The sequence below is a fragment of the Halichoerus grypus genome, chromosome 2 (assembly GCF_964656455.1).
Source record: "Halichoerus grypus chromosome 2, mHalGry1.hap1.1, whole genome shotgun sequence".
Classification (NCBI taxonomy): Eukaryota; Metazoa; Chordata; class Mammalia; order Carnivora; family Phocidae; genus Halichoerus; species Halichoerus grypus.
Window position 1 is genome coordinate 117,290,960 of NC_135713.1, and position 23,083 is coordinate 117,314,042.

The following is a 23,083-nucleotide window of genomic DNA, read 5'->3' on the forward strand; positions in this document are numbered from 1 at the left end:
TGGAGGGTGTTTTCTCTAAGCATCAAAATAATTCCCGACCTCCAAATGAATGATGCTCTATGGGGGTCTGAGTTTTGGGGGTGGATAAGCCCCACTGCAGAGAATTAAAGACCCAGAACCCAGGGAACAAATAATGGACACTGGAGGCGATCCCTGGAAATGTGTGCATCTCTGCTTATGTTTTCCTACTCCTCGTAAAGGAGTGCGGAGGCTAACGGTGCGATTGAGCTGTTGGGAGATACCGCCTGACTGGATTTCCAGGCCCTACTTCCTGCCAGCTACATGCGGTCCAAGCATCTATGCCCCTTTTACTGGAAGCTCGGCTGGATTGATCTGGTATGGCCAGATTATAACCTCCTTAAAGACAGATACTGTGATTTCTACTACAGGCTCAGAATCCCTTCTCTGAAAAGCCTTGGGATGATATGTTTCTGAGTGGAGACTTTGGGGGATTTTAGACAGGTGGTTTGGTATGCATATTGTATATTATGGAACAACCTCAGTGGGGTCTGGGGCAGTTCCCTGTCATCAGAAACACTGGTGATTCTGTACCAGATTACACAAATATTAATACAAAGGGTGATAAAGACTTTAAATCGTCTCAGGGCAGTTTGGGTCAGGTTTTGCCACAATTTGAGTTATGAAAGAATGTCTAGTTTTCAGAGCTTTTTGCATCTCAGAATGTAGATTAGGGATTTCAGGTCTTTCTTTTCATTTCCATTTCTTTCTCTTTATTTACTTTTTTAAATTTCCAGAACAGTCTGCCTGTGGCAGGTGCTGAGTAGAAGTGGTTGGCATCTAGAGTATGACATCTTGATCTCCCTCAAATAATATTTGATCCTGGAAGCCAGGGGATGGTTTATTCTCAGTGACTTGGGGATTCTTGAGGATTAGAAGGATTCTAAATTAAAGAACAGGAGAGAAAGACATTGAACCCACAGGCTCTCTGTCACCCTGGACAGTAACACACAAACCCATGAATACACAGAATGGTGACTAGTACATGATATTCAGCACCCAAGTAAACGAGAAGAGGGCATCATGGCGCATCAGTGGCAATGGTAAGCTTTAACTGATTGCTTAGAAAATGATATTTTTAAAATATTGCTAAAATATTACTAAATGTTAAACTCAAGTTTGTTCAATGCTAAGTCGATAGCACAGGGGATTGGCAAAACGAAACAACAAGCTACATGGAGAATGATAATCAAGCTAACATCTGTGAATGCTTACAAGTTTTCAAATGCTGGGCTTAGCACTTCATATGCATGATCAATGAACACAGCAATTCTGCGTGGTAGCTAATGGGGCCCCATTCTGCAGATGAGGAAACTGAGGCTCTGTGAAACTGAGTGAGTACTTTGCTAGTGAGCGTCCAGCCAGGACTAAAACTTGAGTCTAGTCGTATGCTGGTAAACCAGCTATCAGAGAAAAGGAAGGAAGGAAGGAAGGAAGGAAGGAAAGAAGAAATTGAAGGAAGAAAGGGAGGTGGGGGAAAAAAGAGAAGAAAAGAGAGAAAAAAGCCCTGATTGTAGTATTTTCCAATTTCTGTGGTGTAAATACTCTCACAAGGGTTGATTTCAAGCCCACTAATGATTTACTAACCTGAATATTTAAAAATTGGCTTTCACAAACCGGGAGGAACCACCTCCTGCACACGCGGTCAAGTCCACCCCATGGCCATGTCCACAGTTCGCTGCCAGCTCTGGAGGATGAGATTGCAGTTCACAGAACACAACTGGCCTGGGAGCGCCAGACCAAGATGCTAGCCCCACCAGTCAGCCAAGGCCACATTCCTACCTCAGACCTGGTACAGATCCCTGAGCGGGGGAGGAGGGGGAAAAAGACAGAAAAGCACCCTGTCTCCCTTTCTTCAGGCAAACTTTCCTCACCAGAGGGTGTGAGGTGGGTTCCTGCCAACCTGGCACTCCCTGACAGAAATAACAAAACCTAGAGTTCTTTTTAGGCCCTACAGACTTTTTCGCCATGAGGTAAAGAAGTGAGGTAAAGACTCGAGACTAAAAGATCTGATCCTTTTTTGAGATCTTTCAATTCCCAAATATTGCCTTCAAAGAAGTAAGGAAGTATCTTCTACAAGATGGGGAAAAATGTTTGGGTCTGCTTTTAACCAAGGGTAGGGTATTCCAGCCTAATTTGAACTCACTTAGAATACGTTTAGGGTCTTGGTTTAGCCTCTCTGTTAATACCTGTAGGACCCCACCTTCTAATTAGGTCTTCTGATAACATGTTTCCACTAGAGGCTCCTAAGAAGGGACCGGCCTGGTATTCAATCCACAAATATGCCGAGGGCAATGATTATGTGCAGGCATTTGCTAATAAATGCAGGGCCTAGAAAAAGAGGCATAGCTTTTGTTCCGGAGCTTCTGAGACAAGTGAAGGAGACAGTCAGGTAACCTTAGTTAAATTGTATTCATTTACTCATTAAACAAATATTTATCAAGGGCCCATTAGATGCCAGGCATTTTGCCAGGCATTTTGCCAGGCACTGATGGTGAGCGAGACAGATTGGTTTGTACTATTATGGAGCTGACAGTCCAGTCATAAAGGGAGACATTAATTAAATAATCACAAGAATGAATGTGTAATTAAAAAATGAAGTAAGAGCTCTGAGGAAATGTTAGATGGTTCTACGAGAACGAGAGGAACCTGACCCAGTTAAAGAAAGTCAGCAAAGGCTTCCTTGAGGAATTGGCAATTGAACTAGGACTTGAACAAAACGTAGGTGTTCACGCAGGCGAGTGGGGTGGAAGGAAAGAGAGGAATCGTGCTCTAGAGAGAGGGAACCGTGTGGGCCAAGATCCCAGGGTGAACAGGGGCACAGGGGTTTCAGGGAAATGGAAGGCCAGTGTGGGGAAAGAGCACGGTGGGTGATGAGGCAGGGGATAAGCCAAAGCTGGTCCTCCGAGCCCTGCAGGCCCTATTAAGGCCTTAGAACTTTTTTAAAAAAGCAAAAGGGAACTTGTAATTATGTTTTGTAATTGAAGTGTAGTTGACATACAATAGTATATTAGTTTTAGGTGTACAACATAGTGACTCGACACTCATATACATTATGAGACAACAGGGATAAGGCCTTAGTCTTGCCCCCAAGCAGTGGGAAACCACTGGATGGTTTCAGTGGGAGACATACATGGTAATCATAGCCAGGGCTTCCGTAGGGTAAATGTGCTACTAGAGGGGCATATAGGGAATCAACTAAAATCTAAACTGGTGTGTGTGGTGTGGAGGGAGAGGAGGGGGTTAGGGCTGAGGGATGTGTCCACATCGACCTTCTGGAGGAGGACATATCTGAGATGAATTTTTGAAGGGAGAGAATGACCTAGCCCGGCCACGGTGGAAGGTGGAGGGAGGGAGAGAGGATGCTTCTGGGTGAGTGTGAGGGTGTGGGGGGACTACAGGAAGAAGAGGCCAGTAAGAGAAAAGGCAACAGAACTTATAAATTTCCATTATACTTAATGCCTGATTTCATGTAGTTAATGGATTCATTTATTAGAACAATTTGTGAAAATCCCCAAGGGCCCATGAAGGCTGGGCTTAATGGTTTTATCATGTCATAGACTTCCTTTACTCCTCTCCTTTAACGAATCCTGAGTAGGCAAGGAACTTAGGACTAACTACTGCTTAAAATATAGGTAAATTGTAAATAGAGCCCCCAAAGAATAAGGGCTTTTTGTGCCTCTGGGGTTTCCTTCAGCAACAAAAAGGGATTTCATTTTTTGTATGTTTCAGCTGATTCATAAATCCCACTGCCACAGTCTATCAGCTTCATGTTGACTCAAGGCTGATTTTCAGGAGTCGACATGTTCTCCTCAGGTTTCCAGCTATGGATGTGAACTGCAGGGCGGTGAGAGCGATCTGAAGTCAGTACAGCCACCCCCCATTACTGTCCCTCTTACTGCGGGAAGCAGACAGAGAGCACAGTCGTGGCTTTATAACTGTGGGGTGCACTGTGGTCGGGAGGAGAGGGACACCTGAGGACCTGCTGGCCTCTGGCCGAGATCTCCACAGTGATGAAGCCCAGGCTGTCAGGCTTAGACACACATAAGAATGTGAGCATTAGGACAATCCTTGGCCAGACCTGGAGCCTCCAACCTCAGGAGCCTTCTGGTCTATCTGGTCCCCCTTCGTACCAAGGGGATAGAAGCAAGAATGCAAACGGGTAGAGCCAAATTCATACCCAGCACTTAGAAAACGACTCAACAGAGACTCCCCGCTGGTGCTAGATCTAGAAGGGAAGCCATCCTTGATGCCCACACAGTCAGGGGCACACAGGGACCTCCACTTGAGGAAATCCAGGGACAATGACAAACAAAATCCTGTCTACCAAAGACTGGCAATACAAATGGCTATTTGTACAGTTAAATGGCAACCACCAGTATATAATTATCGTCTCCTGTACCAAATTAAGTACACAACTTAGCAAGTCCTTGGGGGAAAAAACCAAAAAAATATTTATTATCTCTTGGCTGTACTTTAAGGCACAGGGATCTGATCACTGTTGCATGTTAATGAAGAGGTGATAGGTGAAGATGCCCAAGTTTGGAAGAGCTAAACTGCTTTATATCAGAAGGAGATCCAGAAGCAAATGGAGGGAGGAAATGGAATGAGAGAGAGATTGAGAGGTTGGGTGAAAAAGGGCTGAGCAGAAAGACAGAAAGAGAGACCGTGAAAGGAAAAGGTGGGCCCACAGACGTAGAGGCTTGTGGATGAACAAGAAGGGTTTGGAAGAGAGAGTGTGGATTTGGGAAAGAAATGCAATGTGCTCCACAAGGTGAGGTCTGCGGATATAAATAACATTTTTTATCTGTTACTACATTATCTGAAAAGAGCTGTATAGAGTTTCACCATATGTGAAGGGGATGTTTGGGATGGCCTGACTTTAAATATAGTTTCTGTAGCATATCCAAAATGCTCTTTGGGGGTCGCTGGAGGGACTGCAAAGCATAGCTGAAACCGGGGACCGTGACTGGCCCGTGTGACTGCGGATTGGAAGACATGAACCACAGACATTAAAATGCCTGGAGCAAAAGAAACAAAGAGAGGCTTCCAGCATGAACCCTAATTCCAGGAAAATTACTCAAATTGTTTTGATTTATGATGGAATTGCTTTCCATGTGAGCAGCTCTCTGAGGCCACCCTGGAGATGGCTGGCTGGATGGATGGATGGTTAGTGCAGGGCCTGCAGGAGGCTAGCAGACCTTCCGTGAAGCACACAGTGCTCCCTAGAGCCTGGCGCTGTGGGGTCTCTTGGGGAATGAGGACATGCCTGGAGTCTCGCTTCAAGGTTGACATGGGGACAAAAGTTGGTGAAAGCCAACATCTGGGTCACAAATGAATAACTTAATGAATAACAAGCTCAGGGGGGCAGATGTCTGTGCCAGACAAGAGGTAAAAAGCCCACTTTTGGCAATGATACAGTATCAGTGAAGTCCCTTCACCTTTTCATGGTGTTAAGGCCAAGTGACCGCTTTGTTTCAACACACTCCTTTTGAGGCTCAGCACCACCACCTAGAAGCTGTTGACCTTGGACAGGCCATCGAACATCTGTAAGCTTCGGTGTCATTTTAGAAAAAATGGGGATCATATGAGTGTCTGTCTCAAAGAGTAATAAAGAAGGTCACATGAGCTAATTTGTACCCCAGAACGTGTGAATGATGATGATCATTATTATTATAATTGATATTATATTGCTATATTTGATAATATACACTTGGTATAATTGATAACAATATAATTGATATTACTGATGATCACCGTGTACAGCCAGCACCTGATCACTTTTGTAAGGAAGCTCCCACATAGTTTTCTGGCTCTTCTTTGCCTCCTCCCTGCGTATCCCTGTTGTCACCAGCGCATTGTTCTCCTAAGTGGTGGGGCAAGGAGATGTTTTAAAATTCTAATGTTTATTACTTTTGCTTTTTAAAACTTAGCTTTGTGTCACTGATGCATTTTTACATGATGATATAAATCTCTATAGAGTGGGTGTCTACACTATTGGAGGATTATACCGTGTAATATGGCGGCTGCTGTGTCAGAATAAATATGTCTCGTTAGAAAATAATGAGGAAGAAGACGGCCTTTGTACAAGGGACAGACCCACCTTCTCTTTGTGATATGAGGACGTACGGAAAGCTGGGGAAGGATAACTGGCAGACCCTTCATCATGATCTGTCTCATCAAGGTTCCTTTGGTACAGCGTCTGCCCTATAGAACCCTCCGGAACACGTGCCATGTGCTTGTTCCCTGCTCCACTGCTGTTCCTGCCAGCAAACCCTTGACGCATGAACCCTTGGCGGTCCCTACTGTGGGCGGTCTGCAAGGCCTCCATCCCTTTTCCTATGGGTCCCCAACAGTCAGGCTATCCGCGGGGCCGGCAGTCCCCAGCCAAAACAGTGGGAGGATGGAGAGCAAAACCTCAGTGCCGGCCTCTCGGCTTTTGTGGGTTTCAGCCAGGGCCCAGGTGTTATTTTAGTGCAACTCCAGTGTTTAATTTGAGGATATGTGTGGATCAGAAGGAGGGACCAAAACATTATTTTTTTTCCCTTGGCCAAGTGATTAAATTTGAAGTTCTAAAAAATGCACAGCCTGGTCCAAAGCTGTGTCCAATTGGGAAGTAAGAAATGTCCTGAAAATCCCTCCCAGGCCAGAGACCTTTATTCCTTAACCACTGCCCACCGCACAGGCCCGTTTCCTGTGGCCATCACCTGGGCAGTCTGTGGTTACTAACCCACCAGGAGCCCCGTGCCCTGAGGCTCTCCTCCCCTTCTTGAAAGGGTACGCGGCACCTTTGCCGGTGGGACATTCTACAGGGTTGTCTAATTTCTTACAGCCTTGAAAGCGCCGTAACCAGCAGCTGCTGAGCCATGGCTGAAGGGGAAATCACAACCTTCACCGCCCTGATGGAGAAGTTTAATCTGCCTCCGGGGAATTACAAGAAGCCCAAACTCCTCTACTGTAGCAACGGGGGCCACTTCCTGAGGATCCTTCCAGATGGCACAGTGGACGGGACAAGAGACAGGAGCGACCAGCACAGTAAGCACCCATCTCTCTTGCAGCCCCCTGCCTTCCTGGCGTCTTCCTTAGTCAAGGAGGCGAGCAGGGAAGCTATCTGCATACGGGTACCCTTTCTCTTCCTGACACACTCAGCGGCAGGGCAACATAAACGTGTACAGCTCTAGGTGTGGGAAATAACACACTGTGAGAGCTACAGCCTACCTAAAGGGGTCCTATATCAAGATTTTAAAAGGACTATCTGTTGACCTAACATAACTGCTTTGAGATCAGATACACCTGCCAGAGTTCAGCTGTTGTGGGTTTCTGTAACTAGTGAAGACGGGCCTGGCCCCCAAGGCTGGTGAGGGCCCTGCCTGCTCTCTGACAGGAGGATCCACGTGAGGCAGGGGGGCAGTCAACCCTACACAAAGACCTGGGCTCAGTTTCATGGTCATGGACGCTCCAGCGTATGTTCCCACCGGGCTTGATTTGCGAAATCCTAGTTCATAATCATAGTCTTACACATCGTAAATTACGCAGCTTTTGCTCTGCGTATCATGCAGATGTGGTTGTGGTAACCGGGAAGGGGTAAAGTCATTCTCCAGATCTTATAGAAACTGGAGAGCGAGAGCAGTGGGAGCCAAATGCTGACTATCTCTTCCGGGCTTTCCTGCCAGCTTAGCTCTCAGATGGCGTTGATAAATGGAGGTATGACTTTAGAGAAAAGAATCGTCGTGACTATCTAAGAATAAAAATCTCTTCCTTCTGCTTTAGTACTTTTCACGGTGGTGTGTCTGTTTGATATTAGGTGTCTGGGTCCTACTGTGATGTTATCAAGGATTCCCTGAGCCAAAAGTCGGAACTAAGTTCCTGCTTAGAGGGTCAGTGATCTGATGGGTAAAGCACACTGTGAATCAAGAGAAGAAAAGTGTAGAGGAAACCAGGAGATACATAATAATAGCACAGGTAGCAAGTAAGGGTCTACAGAACAGGCTTGAAAATGAATGCAAAATACTGACCTTGATGTGATATACCAAATAGTCTTAATTATTCATGTAATATGCACCAAATTGCAGGCTGTAAGCACAAATGACCACCTCGGTGTTGCTCACTCTACTTTTAAATGCAAAGGTCGTGGGGTCGGAAGCCGCCATTTATGGACCAGAGGCATTGTCTCTTCCTTCCCATTCACCAGGCAGACCCTTGAGATAAAGAGCAGGAAGGCTGATGTTGGGCCTTGCAGTTGCAGGGTCAGATTTTTGGGGGGGTTTGTTTTGATGGCTTGTCTTCAAATGGGCCTAGCAAATGCCTTATATTTGATGAAAACTAGGTACCAGAGTGAGGCAAAAAGAACCCTATTTAGTACATTAAACATATATATGTATATAAGTAACATTTACTGCAAACAAATGGACTTAGATTGTAGTCCATTATGTGAGGCAAGCTATACAATTTGTGTGATCTGCCCCATACAACACAAGGGAAAGAAGTTTTAATTCCTCTGGGATTTTAAATGTTTCTCATAAGTCTTACCCATCTTCTGAACCAATGGGAATGCTCTCTGGTGCTCAGACTCTCAGGGGAAAGACAACCATTATGCTGTGTTCCTCAGGGTTAGGCTGGCTTTTCTGGGAAATCTTGAATTCTGGGAAAACAAGACACTACAATTAGGACTTCCAAGTACTGGAATTTCTGTACAAATGGCATGTGATTCCATTGTTGTCATCCCATCATTAACACTATCAATTGCATTCTGGGTATGTAACATTGGGACAACTCCTGAAGGTGCTGTGAATTTGGCCACCTGACCAAAGACATCAGGAACCCCTGGAATGCAGCAGCAGAAAGCTATAAGAGTAGGTGTGAGGAGGTCTACATCCAAGTAATGCTGGATCGACTGTTTGCCAAGTGACCTTGGGCTAATTATGTAATCTTTCTGGCCTGACTTTTCTCACTTGTAAAATAAGAATAATACTACTTGCATCGCTGGTTTCTTGGGAGGATTAAATGACATGATCGAGCACAGTGCCTGGCTCAGGGTAACAGCTCAGTACAATACTGCTGTTGTTGTCACCATCACATAATCAAGGCTTCGATATATTCAATCCAGCATGTGGAAATACAGTATAATATTTGAGGACCTTCCCTTCATTTTTTCTATAATATTGTCTCCCAGGAAGGTCAAGGGTCTGGATTCACGTTTTGATTCAGGGCCTCTTTGGCAACATTCAGAGTTGTGTTGGCCTATTTATTTACTCTAGAACTAGGAAGATGGGCCAAGGAGGACAGAAATCAGAGTAAGTGGGGTGAGTGAGCAGAAATCCATCTCTACTTGTGAATGCCAGGAGAACGGGATAATTCACATACTCTCTGCAGACTCAAGGGGCCCTAGATTTGGAGTCAGAAAGCTTGAGTTCATATTCCTGCACCATCACTTTGTGACTGGGACAGCACTAAACAATGACCATTCTCCCCATTTTGCATAAAATGCTCTGCAAAATAAATGTCAAGTCCCCCAGCCCAAGGACCCTTCCAATCACCCCTCCTGTCTAAAAATGTAGATGTCTCCAGTGTTCCCAGCTGTCTAATCTTGGGAATAGTATTGAGACTCAGCTTCCCCAACTGGGGAATGGGAATAATAACACGGCCCTGTGTGTCCGAAAAGTCTTAAAAGATCGTGCAGGCAAGAGGACTCCCAGGCATGGCTGTACCCACTGAATGTGGTTCTGTCGCCCTCTACTGCCCAGTGGCGGTACTGCCACACACCGTCTTCATTTTAAGGGTTATTCTGCATCAGAATCAATCTGGACAGGGCAGGGTCGGAGACAGTAGATGACCCTGGCTTACCAATTAGCACCGTCTGGCGAGGGGATGGTTTCTATTCCTAGATCATTAGTTTGAGCATGACTAGAGATTGTGGTCACAGGTACAGAGCCATACTCTAAGACTTCCGTGAGGAAGAATATTTCTAAAACCCAATCAAATATTGAAATGAATCTACATACCAAATAGAACTGCATGCCTTCCAGCTCTACAAGGCAAAAAAATAACTCTTTTCACAGCTTCTCTTTGTCTGCAACCAGCAGATCTGCCCTGGGCAAAATTGGGATGTTTTCAAAACTTATCGTCTTCCTACTTCCGGGAGAGTAAGTTTCCATGTACCTAACACAAGGCCTTTCTTGGAGTGGTTGCTGCTGTTGTTGTCACCATCACATAATCAAGGCTTCGATATATTTAATATCTTGAATAAACCTACGACAGATGCTTGTGCGCAGGCCACTGTAATGTAGGCCTGAGTAAAATGTCCCCCTAACTCCTCAAACCACGGCTGTAGGCAATCATCCATACAGGCTGTGACCATCTGTTACAACGCCATTCTAGGAAAGCCAGGCAACACCAGAGTAAGAGCTGCAGACCTTGAGACAAGGCAATGGGTGTTAAGGTGCAAGAAGATTCGTGGTGACTCCTATGGCTTTCCTTTGGGACATGGGTAGATGGCGGCATCACCTTGAGAGGGAGGATCCTGGAAGAGGAACAGGCACAGGGAAAGATGACCAGTTTCATTTCAGACACAGAGTATTTGAGGAGTGCCTCTTGTACCGTGCATATCTCCTGGTAGTTATAATTACACTTATTGTGTGAGTATTTAATGGTTTCCCCACACACACACTAGGCTCCCTGAGGTTGGGGACTTTGTCTCTTATAGTTCAACAATGCAATTCTGTGTCTAGTACATTGACTGGCACTTGGCATAATGCCCAATAAATGTGAATTTGATGAGTGAATGAATTGTATTCGTGGCAGATAAATTCAAATTCAACAATAAATTCAGTAAATTTATTGAGCACCTGATATATGCCAGGCATTGTGTTAGATTCTTTCATTTCCACTTAACCATAATCTCACAAGGTTATGAATTATCATCACTCTGCAGACACTGAGCTAACCGGGCCTGTGACCGGTTAATAAGTGGGAAAGTTTAAAAGAGGTCCATAGCTTCTTCTTCCAATACTAAGGCTCTTTCCATATACCACTACGGCCCCTGACATCAATACCATGATGGTGGTCTTACCCCATGAACTGATTAAATAAACATAGTGGAGGGGCGCCTGGGTGGCTCAGTTAAGCATCCGACTCTTGGTTTTGGCTCAAGTTGTGATCACAGGGTCGTGAGATCGAGCCCCATGTCAGGCTCCGTGCTCAGCATGGAGTCTGCTTGAGATTCTCTCTCCCTCTCCCTCTGCCCCTGCCACTTGTGCTCTCTCTCTCTCTCTCGATCTCTTTCTAAAATAAGTAAATAAATCTTTAAAAAAAAAAGAAAAACAAACCATACTAGATTCACACAGCCTGTCATGTGGATCAGAGGGGTGTAGGTGCAGCTCCCTGTTCACTAGCTCCTTGTCCCCCTGGAGAAGTTACTTCCCCACAGGCCTCCGTTTCTTCATTTTAAAAACAGTTCCCATGTCCTAGGAAAGGAGGAACCTTAAAAGTAGTATAGCACATAGTAGGTGCTCCAAAAATGTTATTCATCTTCACTCCTAGGCTTACTTGACCTTCTTCCTGTAACCATCTGATCTCTGTAGGCTGTTAAGTTAAATGAATGTTAGCCTTGCTCACGGGAGTTAGTCTTACTCTTTATCTCGGTATCGCCAGGACCGTCTAGGTTTGGCGCTCTCAAGGCCTGGAATGTAGGAAAAATGTGCCCAGGCCCAGCAAGCCCTGCCCTGTCTAACTTCTCTGGCAGAGAGAGCAAGCTGTGGTGGGCAGAGCAAGGAGGGGCTCCGTGTTCCATTCTGTTCTTCCTGCTGCACTTTCTTCTCGGGCAAAAGGGGACATGATTTATTCCTCAATGGGTTGAATACCTGAACGGTAACTGGAGAAGAACAAGTTCACGAGCATCCCAGATCTGCAGCCTCCTCCGTGACCCACACCCCCTTGCCTCCCCAAGCACACAAGAGGCTGTGCGGGGAGCAGGATTACTGGCACTGCTCACCGCACAAATGGAAATGTTCCTGAGCAAAGTGTGTGCCAATCAAATATTTATAAATCAAACCACATCCTAAAGGCACTAAGGGAGTTCACTGGTCAGAGGAATGTACTTTGCAGCCCTTTATAAAGGGCAGACTCCTTTTCAGTGAAATCCCTCCCACCTCCTTGTTTGGGGGCCATGCAGACTTCAGTTTCTGGTATGACTCGGCACCCCATGGTAAAGGCACCTGGCTCCCCACCAGCTTGGGCTGCAAGTCAAGACAGTTTTTCAGATCACCAAGGTGGGCAGAACTGGGCCCTGCTTGCAGAAGCCAGCGAGCAGGGCCGGTCTTCAGGCAGAAATGCTCCCTCAGCCCCTGCAGGGTGTTCCCACCTTGGTGGGATATGATGCCAGAGGTCGTCCTGCCCCTCCTCCCACTCACCCCTTATCTGGTTATACAGAAGAGATTTTTCTAGATAGACTCCTTTTTTTTTTAATATCCACAGTCCAAGGACTATATCAAAATTTTCCAGGCATCTTTTTTTCAGACCCTAAAGCAGAAGCAGACACCTTTACACATTCTAAGAAAAGTCTTTTTCATATATATATATATATATATGTATTCCAAACCACTGGAATTTTTTTTCCACAAACTCACTGTTTTTTTTTTCTTCTCCATTTTTCTCTAATGTTTTACGGAGCCCAGCTTGGGGCTACATTTTAATTATAAATGCCACTGACATAAAACAACCTCACTGAGTTCTGAATGAGGCTGACCTCACTTTGGGTAAACACAGCAAAGGACGGGAAGTCTCCGACCCAGAATAAACTCGGCACGTAATCTTTTTTGGCCTCTCTTTGGAGAGCAGAGGTGGAAAGCAGGCTTCAAGGCCACAGACGTGCTACCAAAGCAGAACCTCCCTCTGCACTCATTTGTCCCCTGAACGCACCAGTTGTAATCTTATCTTTAAAAATTTCTAGGGTAGGAGAGGAAGACGCGAGGATGGCTTGGGGCTCGGAACCATGGTGCAGTGCCCCAAAGCTCACTTCATCTTGGCAGTGGTAGGCTCGTAACACCTTTCCCTTCTTTCTATCCTTGGAAAGTAAGAATCATGTATCTTCCTGTGAATAAAAGTACTGCTAAGAGCTAAGGGAAGGTACTGCGGAGAAGAGAAAACCAGGGATATAGACATAGTTCTGCAGAAAAACAGGCACACTGCCTAGTTAGGGGCTGGCATGTCCACCCAAAAGCTCTGGGTTCACCTTGATGTACGTTCCTCCCAGTAAAAAGCCCCGTGAAGGGGTCCAAACTATAAGCCCAGGGCAGGGAGGAGTACGATCCACAAAGGTGGAAATTACGTTGCAGTATTTCGACATTTAGTTTTGATAAATGGGCCATTCCTAAACCAGCACACCCTTCTGCGTTTCCTAGTAAAGAAGCAGGGCTCTGGATGCCACTGGGCACATCATGGTCACAAATCCACCAAGCAAACACTTACAACCTGTGTATAAAAAATGTAGCCCATTTTTTATACTGCTTTGTAAATTTGACTTTCTCTAAGAAGCTTATGTCTATCTAGAGTAACTTTAAAAAAATTTGCTGGTGAGGGGCAGAGAAGAGGCCCGGCCGGGGGCAGAGAAGGCAGGAGCCCCAGACAGTGGCAGAGCCTCTGTGCCTGTGCAGGCCGTGGGGGCTGGGAGAACTGGGGACCACAAGAAGGCAATTAAAAAATAAATAAATAAAATAAAACAAATTAAAAAAAAAATTTTTTAATTAAAAATTGCTTCCATTTCTCCTGCTAAGTCAAAAGTGGAACAACAAGTACTCTACGGACTAAATGACTTGTCTCATTTTTCAAAAAGTACTTGCCCTTTCATCCTGGGGATGTGACAGAGCCAAGGACCTTCCTGTCACAGACAGCAAGTCCTAAATTCCCTGCCCAGGATGAAGAAAAGCTGTTCCTTCCCGTTTGCTCAGGTGTTAGTTAACCTGGTGGAAGGTGCTGGAAAAGGAAACTGAGCAGAGAATGGGGAGGCCCTAGTGCCCCCTCACCCCTGTCCTGCCTCATCAGCTTTCCTGGCTCCCTGTCACCCCCCAAGAAGGCTCACCTTTATGGATACCTAGGTTTGGGTCTACACGGGGCCTGGGTCAAGCCTGAGCTGGGTCGTAGGGCATCAGGGGGGAGTCAGGAGCAAGCAACGGGAGCCTTGGCCAGCTCTGAGTGTTTGCCCATTGACTAAGAGCAGAGCCTTATACATCAGCTACGGCCCCGAAAAGGAGAAGTCCATGGTCAACAGCAGCCCCATCACCCAGACTGAACCAGGGTCACCCGGCGGCTGGGTTTGCCCTGGAATTGTGCTTTTAACAAAATGAAGAGCTGGGACAAAGGGGAAGTTCCTCCCACTGCCCTCCCCAACTCGGCCCTTCACCTCATCCTCCCCAGAGCAGCAACTGGTATGAATTTGGTCTGAATCTAAGGCACATTTTCCCATTTTACTCCCTATATATTCATGACCTATGCACACTATTTTGTGTTTTATACAGAATTTCATCAAGGATTTACTACATTCTTTTGCAATTTGCTTTTTTTCACCCTACATTATTTTCTGCTTTTCTTTGAAAGATAAAAAATATATATATATATATTTTCTACCTAATACATATGTGTATCTACCAATAGCATCTAGTACATATGAAATAGAGAGTTTCTGCTGTAGCCATTGCACTTGTGTTTGCTTGTAGCTGAAAAATGAGTGGAGTTTCTCTAGTGGGTGTCTTTATCATTACAGGGTCTGAGCCCCCTCGGCTCCCGGGGCGGGGTCCCTGGGTGGCACGGGGCACGAGTCTCTGCACGCCACAGATGGGCAGGGAATGTGTGCTGACTGAGCAGTTTCCAGGCCGTTGGGTGTTGCTCTGAGAGGGAGGAGCTGTTGCTGGGCCAGGCTGGGTGGCTACCCCTCCCCTTTCTGAGCCCCCTTTCTCACACACACTCCTTCTCGCTCCTCCTGGGCAGCAGCTGCCGGAGGCTGTAGGTTGAGAAGACTGGAATGGAGTCACTCGAGGGAGCCAGACACCTCGTTGGTTCCACAAGCAGCCCTAGCTGGGTGTTACTCCTTCCTGCCAGGCCTGCTCGCAGAGGATATATGTTTAGGAAACTTAGCCAGAAAGAAATCCAGTGAAAATGAGCTATGAAACTTGGACATCCTGGAGAAATAATATTTACAGAGGAAACTCTTGAGACGAACTCTCACCAGTGCAACAACCCTGGCGTTGGGGCTCATGGCTGAGGACTGAGTCCTGTGCCAAGCAGCTCCGGCTCATGTGTAACTCCGTGAGGCCTTCACGTGGCCAGCATGGGAGTCCATAGTCCACAGACGGCGAACTCAACTCTACCTGCCCACCCCCCACCCCCGAGACTAGGGAAGGCAGAGAACAGAAATGAGCTAGGAAATGAAAAGCTTTCTAAAAACGTTCCTTGCTGATAATGACGTGTCAGTGTAGGTCCATCAGTTGTAACAAATGTAACACCGTGATGGGGGTGTTGGTAATGGGGGGCTGCACACGTGTGACAGCAGGGGACATACGGGAAATCACTGTATCTTCCCTTCATTTTTGCTGTGATCCTAACATGGCTCAAAAATACAGTCTATTTAAAAAAAGCATCCTTGATTACACAAAAGGACCTGTCCTTTGGGATTTCTGCAGCACCTATAATGTGTTTGAATAAATACCCACATAATGGGTGGGTAGGTGGAAAAAAGTCCCAGGCAACCGACCTGGGGCTACAAACGGGATCCTGGATGACTATCCGTCATCTGTACATCTTGTCTGACCTTGAACACAAGGGGGTGCGAGAAAAGAGAATTTGGCTGGATTTGGATCCATCTTTCCCATCACTGGAGCCCAAGGTGTTGTATGAAAGAGAAGAAACACAGGGTACTTGCAATACTCAGGGCTGGGCTCTGGTCACGATGTGACTCCTGATTATAAGTATAATGTTGGGTAAAACATTTTGTCAGCAAGCTTCAGTCTCCCTCCCTACAGGACAAAGCCACTGCCACCTTCCTCCAGACAATGCTGGGAGAAGCAATGAAGTCACCGTAGCTCCGTGGAAATGACAGTGACAGTCCTGGGCCCTCACCATGCATTAAATCATTTAATCCTCAAAACAATTCCATGAAGCAGGTACTATCATCACGCATAAGGCAACAGAGCTAAATAACTTGCCCAATGATCACACAGCTAATACACAGCCAAGCCAGAATTTGAATTCATGTAGTTTGATTCTGGAACCCACACTCTAATTTTATACTGTTTATACCAGGATAGAAACTAGCACGATGCCTGGCATGTTTAGGTGATCCATACACAGTCCCTTCCCTTGGTCTCTCTTAAACATACAGATTATGCTGAGAAACTGGCAGGAAAATGTATGTAAAACTTCTCTGAAAACCATAAGATCCAATGAAAACACAAAGCACTAAAAAACCCCAATTTTACTGAGATATCATTCATATACCGTAGAATTAACCCGCTTATGGTGTACAAGTCAATGGTTTGTTGTTTGTTTTTTTTTTTTTTTAAGATTTTATTTATTTATTTGACAGAGAGATAGTGAGAGCAGGAACACAAGCAGGGGGAGTGGGAGAGGGAGAAGCAGGCTTCCCCGCCAAGCAGGGAGCCCGATGTGGGACTTGATCCCAGGATCAAGCTCAGCTCAGGCTGAGCTGAAGGCAGACGCTTAATGACTGAGCCACCCAGGCGCCCCCAGTGGTTTTTCTTAATTCACAGAGTTGTGACTATCTCCACAATCAATTTTAGGACATTTTCATCTCCTGCAAAAGAAACCCTGTACCTCTCAACCGGAATTTCCCCTTTGCTCTCCCTACCCTTGTCCTCAGCCCCTGGCTACCACTAATCTATGTCCTGTCTCTATGGGTCTGTCCATTCTGGACATTTCATTTAATAGAACCATACAATATGTGGTCCTTCGTAACCGGCTTCTTTCACTGAGCACGTTTTCAAGGCTCATCCATGTTGCAGCACGTAGGAGTACTCCGTTCCTTTTTATGGCCAAACAATATTATGTTGGTGCAGCACTGCTGTGAAAGGTATTTACTTAGATGTTAGAGCTGGGAAAAACTTTAGAGACTGAATGCAAAGCCTTCCCATGTTACTGATAAAGAGCCTGTGGCCTCGAGGTTAAGGAGCCTCGCCAAGGTCACCCAGCAGGCTGGTGGAAGTGCCCGGAAAGCTCTCAACTCGGTCCCTCTTACTTCGTTCCACAAAGCATTACTGGAAACATAATTCAAAGTGCACAGCTTATTGATGATGGACAGCAGGATCATCTCTGCAAATATTGGCCTAACATCATCCATCTGACAAATCTATCTTGGCTGAACTGGTGGGCAAGACACGGTGTGAGGTGCTGCAGACCTACGGGCAACAGGACAGAGACGATCCCTGTTCCTTCCCTGGGTACACATTCTCCTGGGGAGGCAGGAATAAAGGAGCAAATCCCTAAATGACAAAAACAATTGCTCGCCGTATACAGTGCCACAGAGAAAACAAAGGACTGAGAAGGCGGACAATGGCGGGGACTCAGGTGGCATTGGCAGGGGCAAGGTTGTATACAGACAGTTCTGGGGGCCTTGAGTGGGAAAGGCCTCTCTGAGGAGGAGACATTTAGGCTGGCGCCTGGAGGAGGAGAAGGACCAACTGTGTCAACATCAAGGGTTAGAAGGTGCCAGACAAAGCGTCAAGCGTGGGAGGTGGGAGAGAGCTTGATGTGCTGGGGGAGTTAAGTGGGTGGGGCAGGGTGAGTGGGCGAGCAAGTGGTGTGGTGTGAGGCTAGAGCAGAGGCCCAGATCACCATGGAGGCCCTCTGGCCTGTTCTCTCATGACTACCCTCTCCGACTAACCCAAGTCAGGAGGACCCGTGGGAAAGGAGATCAGTGGCTTCCGGTTTCCTTCCTGTGAATTAGATAAACTCCACTGACCACAGGAAGCTAGAGGAGACCCTAGTCTCTGTAGTGAACACTTCCAAGGACAAGAAAACTGCATCTTCAGTAAGGGTAACTATGTATCACTCTCGGGATGAATCAGAAGATAAGGAAAACAGAGGGAAATGAGAAAAAACAGACATATTAATAAGGAAGCGGTTAAATGATCATGGTGTAGCCACATAGTAGAACACATAGAGGTGCAGCTGGTAAAAAGAATGAGGTTAACTCTTTCAGTGCTGCACTGGCAAGATCTCCAGTTGGTTGTTAAGTTTGTGTTAAAAAAAAAAAAAAAGGCAGAGGGGCGCCTGGGTGGCTCAGTCGTTAAGCGTCTGCCTTCAGCTCAGGTCATGATCCCAGGGTCCTGGGATCGAGCCCCACATCGAGCCCCACATCGGGCTCCATGCTCCACAGGAAGCCTACTTCTCCCTCTCTCACTCCCATTGCTTGTGTTCCCTCTCTCACTGTGTCTGTCTCTGTCAAATAAATAAATAAAATCTTAAAAAAAAAAAAAAAAGGCAGGAGGGATAACATGTATTTGCCCAGTCGCACAAGGGAGGCTGGGGGACAGAGGCAATAGAAGGGAGACTCTGTCTCCTCTTAACACGGTTTCCAAGTTCGAAACAGGTGAATGTATTTCCTATTCAAAGAAATTGAATAAAGCAGGAAAACAAAGAAAAGGCAATGAGGGGTCTCCAGCTGCCAACCAGAGTCCGGTGTTCCTTCCAGCCCACCCTGCCCCTCAGCCTCTGACTAAGCTGACCCTTAGGGAGGTCAGCTTGTGCTCCCGGAGAACGGGGTGCTCACTGGTCCTCAGTTAGATTTTTCACCCCTAGTCATCACGATGGTTGTGATGACTAGTCTAGTGACCAAAGAAATCATCCAGAGAGCCCAGAATTAGTTTTGCTTCTCAAATGTGAGCCATTAAAGGATCTCCCCCTTTAGAGCCACCAGGGGGAGAATGAACAAATGAAGAATTATTGAGTGGCTGTCATACTCCAGGTAGTGGTCCCGCAGTGGGCAAGCCTCCTTAGGGTTATTAATCAGTGTAAATGGGGAGTCTAACTCAGAGGAACTCAGCTCCTTGCCCTCAACCTCATAGTTTCCCAACCGCAGCACTATTGACCTTCTGGGCTGAATAATTCCTTGTTGTGGGGGCCACCCTGAGCATTGCAGAATGTGTCACAGCATCCCTGGCCTCGACGTACCATCCTCACTGCAGCTAACACAGCCCAAAATGTCTCCAGATGTGGTCAGATGTCGCCTGGAGAACAACAGCACCCCAGGGTGAGAACCACTGTTCCCATCCCTGCATTTCCAGACAACTGCTTTGTCTTCCCATTGAGAAGCTGGGGTTCCCCTCTGCCTCTGTCTCAGCTGGGCTGTCGCAGAACCTGGCAGTTGACTGAACTTCATGGTGGGAGAGTTCCCCGAGTTTCAGATGCACTAATCAATCCAACTTCCTGGGAACCTCTCTGTCTGGGAAAATAACGCTATCGGATTTTTTTAAATAACAATCTAGGGGCGCCTGGGTGACTCAGTCGTTAAGCGTCTGCCTTCGGCTCGGGTCATGATCCCGGGGTCCTGGGATTGAGCCCCGCATTGGGCTCCCTGCTCAGTGGGAAGCCCGCTTCTCCCTCTCCCACTCCCCCTGCTTGTGTTCCCTCTCTCGCTGTGTCTCTCTCTGTCAAATAAATAAATAAAATCTTTAAAAAAAAACAAACAATCTATCCGTGAGAAGCTCCCATGGCGGAACAGGCTGGGGCCCTAAAAAGGCACCCCCAAAGCAGGTTGCTAATGAAAGCAAAACGCACTCAGGCTGGCCAGCTGCCCACCCTGCAGCACCTAGGAGAGCGAATGTTACTCACTCCCTCCCGTGGTTACTTCCCTGCCAGGAGGGGACAGAGACAGGAAGTGCGTGAGGGGTCATTCTGTAACCAACAGGGGGATGGAGGCCACGCCCACCAGCATCTCTCCTTCTCTCAAGAACATCACTCCCAAAGGGCAGCTTTCTTTGGAGGGCAAAGAAAAAGGAACTGTATTTCTATGTTTTGATTAATTTGAGTCTCATCCTTGAGGGCACTGAGAAATGAATGAGCAGAATTTTCCATGGCTAACTGTCCTGGCCGCCAGGCCCTATCAGCAAAGGTTTAGTGTTTATTTACTTTTGCTCGTGTTATTTTTGTTTCAGTTCAGCTGCAGCTCAGTGCGGAAAGCGTGGGGGAGGTGTATATAAAGAGTACCGAGACTGGCCAGTACTTGGCCATGGACACCGATGGGCTTTTGTACGGCTCAGTAAGTATGAGGCTGACATGCTTCCAGACACGGCCAAGGTTTGAGGTTTCCAGAAATCGTGTTACACTGAGTGATGCAAACTATAAAGCAACAATTAGTCTCTGTTTGTTATTTTTTCCAGCAGGATTCCCACCCTCTACCGTGCCTTATTTTAGGCGCAGGCATGAAAGACTTTCTTGTGGTGCTCTCTCAAAATACTCGAACGTATTATCACCTAGACACAGAGGAGATATTGATTGAAATTTTAGTAACTCCTCAGTCAATCATTTCAGAATACCTACTTCCACTTCATTCATTCATTCCAAAAATGTTTCTCCAGCACCACTGCATGCTGTGTGTTCTCTATGCTTTTCACAAAAATTATAGAGCCTAGACTCTAGCATGTGACTCATCACCCAGTAAACCTTCAGCAAGTGCCTCCTGTGTCTAAGTACTGAAGGGATGTGGCGATGAATGAGCTACATCCCTGTCTGAGCGTTTACTCAGGAGCTAAAAATCCTCCACATCTTTTGCACCATCCCTCCTCTGGGTAATGCTTTACACAGGTTTGACTCAGTATATATTGGTCTTTGTGAAAAAAGAATGGAAACACACAGTGTGATTTTTGCCCCTATTGGTATCTCTGGTAGAAGATTTAAATGGAAAGAGAACTAAAGCCAATGGACCCAAGTTTTGAAATGATTTCTGAATCTCAGTGATCCTTTCTCTATATCCTAACAATTGATCATTGAGGCTTGGCCAAACTCCTTTCTTCCCTTTTATGAAGATGTCTACAAAAAGGCAGCTAGTAGGGGGTTTTGGTCGGAAGCCCCCTTTAACTTACATCAAATTGCCAAGGGGCATGGGCACAGAAAACTGCCTCTTAAAGCTGTCACTTCAGCCAGGGTTCAGGATGTGAGCACAGTTTGGTCTTTCAGGCCGCCTGCTAAGGGTCAGGAGATGAGACTGTCAGAGTAATGAGCAGCCTCCTGTAGGCTATTTGCTGAAATATGGATTAAATGGGACAATTTTAAAGGGTTTGGAGCTAGGTAGTGACTGCTACATAGGAAGTAGATTTTTTTTTAAGGTGGTTCTTCTACTTGGTAATAAAATCAATCAACCAATCAATCACTGAATCTCAGACTCAAAACTGAATCTCAATTCTCTGCAACTTTGGCAAGTTACTCACCTCCTCTGAGCCTTGTCTAAAATGAAGATAGTAATTGATGGTGACTACCACATATAGGGGTTAAGAGGGGTCAAAGAGACAATGCACAGAACCAACCCACCAATGTTGCTGACACATGGGAGGTACCCCATCAGTGAGAGTTATAACAAATAATAAGTTTATAAATCCCTTCTCCTCATTATTTCATAGGTTACATTTTTAGTTTATGGCTTTTCCTCTTTTAAATCAGTTTTGATATTTAATATAATCTTCTTTTACTTGTATAAAAATATTGAGGGAGAACCCCCAAATCCAGTTTCCTCTGGGCTCCCACCGTAGTCCTGTCCATCACTGTACTTCACCTGAAATATTCAGAGGGTAATCTTAATATATTATGCCTAATAATCTATATATTTCTCCACTAATAATGACAAGTTCTAAAATATCTCAGAGCTCTGCCTCACACTCTTAACCAGTTTTAGGTATTAATCCACCCTGCTACAAATTTTTATGTCTGTAGAAAGGACATATTATTTTAAAAAATAAGTTTGAAAGGCTATATATCAAAACATTAATATATGTATCTCTAGGGGTGGTAAGTGGCTAATTTTACAATATGTGAATGCCTGTCTTATCCAAATTTTCTACAGGAGGCATATGTCACCTATTTAGTGGGGGGAAAAAAAGTGTGCTAAATATAAAAAAAGAGAGTAATTTTTAAAATAGTCATGAATCAACTGTTAATCTCCAGGCCCTTGGCATTGCACCAAGTGCATCACAACTCCTGACAAATCCTGGTTGAGGGACAGACGGAGCTCCTCTGATGCGGCCCTGCTGACTCAGCCTGTGACTCAGCCGCTCTGTGTGTGTCAACTGCCCTAGTGTAACAGAGACATCAGGGGAGGGACGTGGCCATCCTCACCTGCGTCACAGAACGCAGGCCTGACGCCCACTGAGGGGTGCCATGGGGGTCCCTCCCTGCAGGGAAGCGGGTAACCCACACACGTCCACAACTGCCTACCTCCTCCCACACCCAAAAACGTGCATCAACCGCTAACGTCTGGATAAGTTCCTTTAGGGGCAGCAGCTACCCAATTAAATATTAGTTGTCTCCCATCTTATTCTAAAAGGATCCAAAGTGTCTCACCCATATGTCATTGCATGAGACTACAAATGAATAAGAAGCAGGAAACGTCTTGTTCTGTAGTTCCTTACTAATCAGACGTGCCCACAAATAAAGAATAATGAACAAGATCGGAAACCACCAGGAAGGGCATCACCCACTCCTGTGGGTGAAGAGATAACGTTAAGATCACGTGACTTGGAACTGGAGCAAAATCAATATACAGCATACGTATTTTATATCCAAATATAATAAATGTATTCTAAAATCCTGATGAATAGGAAGTTAAATGCCTGGGATTCTTCCCACTTTCTAACAGATGAACTCCAAATAAAACAGTAATCGTTGGTAGATATTTTTAAAGTAACTGCACTATTGAATATGTCATAGTGATCTTTCCAGCTTAATAAACTGGCAACTGCACTGGATTCCACTGTATGGATGTGCCCCTAGCCACTTAACCAATCACCTTTCCATGAAGATGTAGGTTACTTCGAATGTGTTCCCATTATACCCAGTACTTCAAAGACCA

At 45.8% G+C, this 23,083-nt stretch overlaps 1 protein-coding gene and 1 long non-coding RNA gene across 8 annotated transcripts in view; one reads left to right on the forward strand and one right to left on the reverse strand.

The window, feature by feature from the left end:
- LOC118550951 (uncharacterized) overlaps positions 1-23,083 on the reverse strand; it is a 360,365-nt gene that overhangs the window by 81,651 nt on the left and 255,631 nt on the right. Inside the window, exons 7-8 of the long non-coding RNA XR_013445824.1 lie at positions 10,431-10,537; positions 8,548-8,659 (exon numbers count right to left, since the gene is read on the reverse strand). This is a non-coding gene — a long non-coding RNA (uncharacterized LOC118550951). The remainder of the gene's footprint in view (positions 1-8,547; positions 8,660-10,430; positions 10,538-23,083) is intronic.
- FGF1 (fibroblast growth factor 1) overlaps positions 1-23,083 on the forward strand; it is a 93,569-nt gene that overhangs the window by 65,975 nt on the left and 4,511 nt on the right. For 4 of the 7 annotated variants that reach the window (XM_036099126.2, XM_036099123.2, XM_036099125.2 and 1 more), the window contains 2 exons: positions 6,851-7,053; positions 20,178-20,281. In XM_036099126.2, the coding sequence (XP_035955019.1) occupies positions 6,885-7,053; positions 20,178-20,281 (273 nt within the window). In that variant the 5' untranslated portion in view covers positions 6,851-6,884. Of the gene's footprint in view, positions 1-1,785; positions 1,811-6,850; positions 7,054-20,177; positions 20,282-23,083 lie in introns of those variants that run through there. The other 3 variants (XM_036099128.2, XM_036099127.2, XM_078067369.1) reach the window with 2 other exon arrangements.